The 6069-nt window shown below is 45.2% G+C and overlaps 1 protein-coding gene across 2 annotated transcripts in view; it reads right to left on the minus strand.

Moving 5' to 3' along the window:
* The window catches only part of Tsnaxip1 (translin associated factor X interacting protein 1), a 15847-nt gene that overhangs the window by 8480 nt on the left and 1298 nt on the right, over positions 1-6069 (minus strand). For both annotated transcript variants that reach the window (XM_050144214.1, XM_050144213.1), the window contains exon 2: positions 3712-3793. In XM_050144214.1, coding sequence (XP_050000171.1) covers positions 3712-3793 — 82 coding nt within the window. The remainder of the gene's footprint in view (positions 1-3711; positions 3794-6069) is intronic.

A 6069-nucleotide genomic window follows, 5' to 3' on the forward strand; every position in this document is an offset into this window, starting at 1 on the left:
TTTTTTCGAGACAGGGTTTCTCTGTGGTTTTGGAGCCTGTCCTGGAACTAGCTCTTGTAGACCAGGCTGGTCTCGAACTCACAGAGATCCGCCTGCCTCTGCCTCCCGAGTGCTGGGATTAAAGGCGTGCGCCACCACCACCCGGCACTCGTGAATTCTTAACAGATAGCTGTGGAGCCTCCCTGTGACTGAACTAGGCCCTCCCTATGTGGGAGTCAGTTGTGAAGCTTGGGCTATCTGAGGGGCTCCTGGCCAGGACAGGATCTCTATCCCTGGTGCAGGAACTTGCTTATTATAGCACATTCCTTATGAGGGGATGCCATGCTCAGATAACAAGATGGGAGGGGCTTGGTCCTGCCCCAACATAAGGTACCAAACTGTGTGGACTTCCCATGGGAGCCCTTAACTGTTGGGAGGAGAGGATGGGGAGGTGGGATGGGAGAGAGGCAAGGGAAGGCAGAAGGAGGTGTGGGAGGGAGACCTTTGGTTGCAATGTAAAATTAATTAATTAATTTATTTATTTATTTATTTTGTTTTTTCGAGATAGGGTTTCTCTGTAGATTTGGAGCCTGTCCTGGAACTAACTCTTGTAAAATGAAATTTAAAAAATTAATTAATCAATTAAAAAAAGATAGAAGCCAGCTCTTCTTGACTGAGTGAATGGGGGGGGGAGTATTACATTCTTTTATGGTATAGAATATTTGTTTAATGATGCAAAGATGTGTTCTGTTCTTTTATGTTGTATTTGCTTAACTTTGTAAGGCTGTGTCACTTTGCCTGCCTAAAACACCTGATAGGTCTAATAAAGAGCTGAATGGCCAATAGAGGCAGGAGAGAGAGATGGGTGGGGCTGTGGGGCAGAGAGAATAAATAGGAGGAAAACTCTAGGGAAGAGCTAGGAGTGAGAAGAGGAGGAGAGGAAGAGGGACGCTAGGGGCCAGCATGATGTCACACAGCCAGTCATGAAGTAAGGAGGAAAGAAAGGTATAAACAATAAAGAAAGGCAAAAAAAACCCAGGGGCAAAACATGGTGAAAGGAAACAGGATAATTAACGTTAGAAAAGCTGGCTAGAAGCCAGGCTGTGGTGGTGCACATCTTTAATCCCAGCATTTGGGAGGCAGGCAGATCTCTGTGAGTTTGAGACCAGCCTGGTCTACAAGAGGTAGTTGGTCCAGGACAGGCTCCAAAGCTACAGAGAAACTTTGTCTTGAAAAAAAAAAAAAAACAAACAAAATAGAAAATCTGGCTAGAAACAAGCCAAGCTAAGGCCAGGTATTCATAAGTAAGACTAAATCTCAATGTATTATTTGGAATCTGGGTGGCAGGCCTCCAAAGATTAAGAAAGAAAGAAAGAAAGAGGACGAACTTTTTACACAGTTGGTGGTGGTGCCCATGAGTTTGAGGCCATGGTGTCAGACGTCAGACTGTCTCAAAACAACAAAATGTGTGTGTGTGTGTGTGTGTGTGTGTGTGTGTGTGTGTGTGTGTGTGTGGTGGGGATCCCAGGAGACTTCTGGGCCTCAATCTTGATGAGTCTGGAAAGTGTTTCAGATTTTCAAATGGACAGTAAATGAATTCTCTCCTTTTTCAGCTGAAGAAATTGTAGGCCCCCTTTGACTGGCACAGGTGAATGGAAACTGGGCCTCTCTCCAGGATTTTTAGCTGCTGCCGAAGGCTTCTGCTCAAGGGTTGTTGCTAGAACTCAGCTTTCCTGGCTCTTTGTTTCCCCCTGCAGGTCAAACCTGGAAGGTGCCCCACTTCCGGGTAATGGCGGGAGAAACATCCCCCTCTGGCGGCCAAGCCCAGAATTGAACTGGAACGGGCCCTACATAGCGGTTCTCAACCTGTGTGTCGCAATGCTCTCACTGGGGTTGCCAACGACCATCGGAAAACATAGAGATATACATTACAATTCAAAACAGTAGTAAATTTACAGTTATGAAGTAGCACTGAAAATAATTTTATGGTTGGGAGTCACCAAACATGAGGAACTGTATTAAAAGGTGGCAGGATCAGGAAAGCTGAGAACCAAGGCTTTACTGTGGCTGCACTTGTCTCTACAGGGTTCACATTGTCCTCTTTCCTTAGAGAGGGGCCTGGTCTTGGCAGTTCCCAGTTTCATAGAGTGTATGACCTATGTATGCTTCCAAATCCTCCCCAAGGAACGCATCCACACAGTGCCAATACACTGCCCACAGCGTTCCTTTGTCAACTAAGGCAATAAATTTGCTCAAATATATGTATGTGTGTGTGTGTATAATCGCAAAGGTCAGATGGTATCAGCTCTTCCAGAAGAGCAGTTACATTCATGAAAGTGTTCGGAACAGAGCCCAGGTGTTCTGCAAGAGTAGCAAGAGCTCTTAACCACTAAGGCACCCACTCCAGCCCCATCAAATACGATATTTTTCCCTCTGAGATGTGAACAGTGGTTATTTGTTATCTGAACTACAACAATCCTATGGTCCAATCAGCAAAAGCTTCAAAGTGGGGCGAGGCTATAGCTCAGGGGCAAACACTTGCTCAGCAGTGTGCAGTCCAAGGTGCTGAAGAAGAAAATTCGAAACAAACTGAAAAATTTAGCAAGGTAATAAGGCAGTGTTCCCGTCGTGGGGAGGGGGCAAGGAGGAAGGGCTTTTTTTGTTTGTTTTGTTTTTTGTTTTTCGAGACAAGGTTTCTCTCCTGGAACTGTCTCGCGATGCTGGGATTAAAGGTGTGCGCCACCACTGCCCGGCTGAGAGAGGGGCCTTCTTATGTTTGTTTGTTTGTTTTTTCAAGACGGGTTACTTTGTGTAGCCTGGGTTGTCCATCCTGGAACTCTATTTCTAGACCAGGATGGTCTCAAACTTGCAGAGATCCGTGTGCCACCACTCCCCATTGAGAAAGGGCTTTGAGAGGGGTCTGTCTAGTAGGCCAGGTTGACCTTGAACTCAAAAGCTTCCTGTTCTATTCTCCAGAGAGCTGGGATTGAAGTGTGTGCCACCATACTTAGCTGACCACGTTAATTTTTATACAATTTTTTTAAAAAGGGTCTTAAAGGGATTAAAACAGTGGTGGTGCATGCCTTTAATCTCAGTACTCTACCCGGGACACAGAGGAAGGCTGATCTGAGTTCGAGACCAGCCTGGTCTACAGATTGAGTTTCAGGATAGCAAGAACTACACAGAAAAACCCTGTCTCGAAAAACCAAAAACTAAACCTAACCAAAAAGAAATCAACTTGCAGCAATTTTCCTCAGCCTTTCAAGGGCTGACATCACAGGTGTGAGTAGTCACTGTGCTTGGTCTATACAAAAATCTTAGCGAGAAGGAGTGAGGAACTCAGAACCGAAACACAGCAGAAAGGCACCCAGTGCTCTGCCTTCACAGCTTCTTCATAAGGACCGATGGAACCCAAGCCCTGTACCAGACCTAGGACAATAAGGACAAAAAGGCACCGCCACAGCACTGAAGGACCTCGGCAGGAGCTGATCTCAACCACACCAGCGTCGCATCAGGCTTGTGAAGAAAAGCTGAGCTGCAGTTAAGGGAAGGGGCTAAGTCTTTTCTACCCAGGGTTAGTCATGGCCAGCGTTTAGATTAGGGGGAGGAAGCAGTATGTCCTCCCCTCTGCCCCCAAAGCCTGGGGCGCTCCTCTAAAAGAAACTAGTGTGCTGCAGGCAGAAGACGGGTTGTAGCGGGTGACAAGTACGGTTCCAAAAGAGCGGCACTGACCAGTGTTCTTCGCTTCTGAGAGAGCTTGCGTTTCTCAATGCCCCTGGCTTCTGTAGTCCCTCCTGAAGATCGAGTACGTGGTCTGCGTGGACAAGAAGCTGTGATAGGTGACAGGGCCTGTAAAGGGACAAGCTCCCCCAAAGGAGATCCACAGGGCATGGGCACGCCCCCTCCACAAGGTTTCTCTGTATAACCCTGGCTGTCGGAAACTCACTCTGTAGACCAGGCTGGCTCAAGCTCACAGAGATCCACGTGCCTAGGCCTTCTGACCGCTGATACTGCCTGGCTCCCCTTCCTTTTTAAACTATGTGTATGTGTGTGTATTTGTGTGTGAGTCTGAGCATGTGGAAGTATAGGCGCTGGCATGTCCAGAAGAGGGCATTGTTTAATGACTTTTGGGGTCCTGGCATCTGAGGTTTCAAAAGGACCAGCTTTGGGCAAATCATTTAGCCTCCTTAAGTCAAATTAATTGTCTCATAAAGAAACAGACAATTCTTACTCTGTTTCTCATAGTTTTGTAAAGTTTACATATGGGTGAGATATACCTCAGTGACAGAATATACATCAGAATATACAGGTTCAATCTCCAATACTGGTTTTTGTTTTGTTTTGTTTTCAAGACAAGGTTTCTCTGTGTAGCCCTGGCTGTCCTGGAACTTGTTCTGTAGAGGAAGCTGGCCTCGAACTTACTGATATCAGACTGCTTCTGCCTCCCAAGTGCTGGGATAAAAGGCATGTGCCACCACCTCAGGCTTGTTGTTGTTAAAAGACACATATCAGAGAGCAACAAGACACAATGCAACAACTTTATCTGCTTATTGGGTTAAATTAATACCTTTCTCTCAAGATCAGTCACTATGCCAAATTCTGTTTTTAAAGATATATTCATTTATTTACTTATTTTTGAGATGGTTCTTAGTATGTATCCTGGGTCACGATAGAGACCAGGCTGGCCTGGTAGTGATCTTCCTCCCTTTGTTTCCTGAGCCCTGGGATTACTAGCATAAACCACTGTGCCTGGCTTTTTCCCCCCTTTTTTCTTTCTTTCTTTCTTTCTTTCTTTTTCTTTTTCTTTCTTTCTTTCTTTTTTTTTTTTTTGAGAGAGGGTTTTTCTGTATAGCTTTGGACCCTGTCCTGAAACTCACTCTATAGACCAGGCTGGGCTTGAACTCAGAGATCCACCTGCCTCTGCCTCCTGAGTGCTGGGATTAAAGGTATGTGCCACCACTGCCCAGCTTTTATCTTTAATTTTTTAAAATATTTATTTATTATGTATACAATATTCTGTCTGTGTGTATACCTGAAGGCCAGAAGAAGGCACCAGACCTCATTATAAATGGTTGTGAGCCACCATGTGGTTGCTGGGAATTGAACTCAGGACCTTTGGAAGAGCAGGCAATGCTCTTAACCTCTGAGTCATCTCTCCAGCCCTTATCTTTAATTTTTGAGAGAAGGTCATACTATGTATTTCAGTATGCTCTTGAACTTGTGAGTCTCCTACCTCAGTCTCCTGCATAGACTCACAGGCATGCACTAAATGCCTGGTCAAAATTCTGTCTTGATTTTTTTGAGACAGGCTTTCTCTGTGTAGCCTTGGCTGTCCTGAAACTTATTCTGTTGACCAGGCTGGTTTCAAATTCATAGAGGTCCGCCTGCCTCTCCCTCCCGAAAAATTCTGCTCTTGATCATACTGTAACCACCATGAAAGGGAAAATAATTAAGAAAACTATGTAAATCTCTAGAAATCAGGAGAAACTTCCAATTGGAAATGTTCTGTTGGTGATAGTTTGGACATAAAAACTAGATTTAACCAAAATGAAAACCAAGCACACCCAGTAGAGAAACAACCAAAATAGATGCTCATTATTTTATTCATTTTTAATTTCTAAGTACTTCTCTTATTTAAAATTTGTTTGGGGGAGAACCATCCCTGCAGCTCCCTCCAGCCTCTAATTTTTTTTTTTTCGAGACAGGGTTTCTCTGTAGCTTTGGTACCTGTCCTGGAACTAGCTCTGTAGACCAGGCTGGCCTTGAACTCACAGAGATCTGCCTGCCTCTGCCTCCCGAGTGCTGGGATTAAAGGCGTGCGCCAACGCTGCCTGGCTCAGCCTCTAATTTTTTGAATTTCCTCTCTCTCTCCCTCCCTGTCTCCCTCCCTCTCTCCTTCCCTCCCTCCCCCCTCTCTCCATGCATGTATAATTAATTACACAAGCCACAGTACACAGGAGAGATCAGAGGACAACTTGTTGGGATGAATGTTCTCTTTCCACCACATGGGACTTGGAATCAGACTCGGATTATCAGGCAATCCTTAACTTGATGAGTTATCTCCCAGGCTCTCCCCTTCTTATTTTCCAA

The sequence above is a fragment of the Alexandromys fortis genome, unplaced genomic scaffold, assembly GCF_014885135.2.
Source record: "Alexandromys fortis isolate MF-2015 unplaced genomic scaffold, M_Fortis_MF-2015_v1.1 scaffold_1, whole genome shotgun sequence".
Taxonomy (NCBI): domain Eukaryota; kingdom Metazoa; phylum Chordata; class Mammalia; order Rodentia; family Cricetidae; genus Alexandromys; species Alexandromys fortis.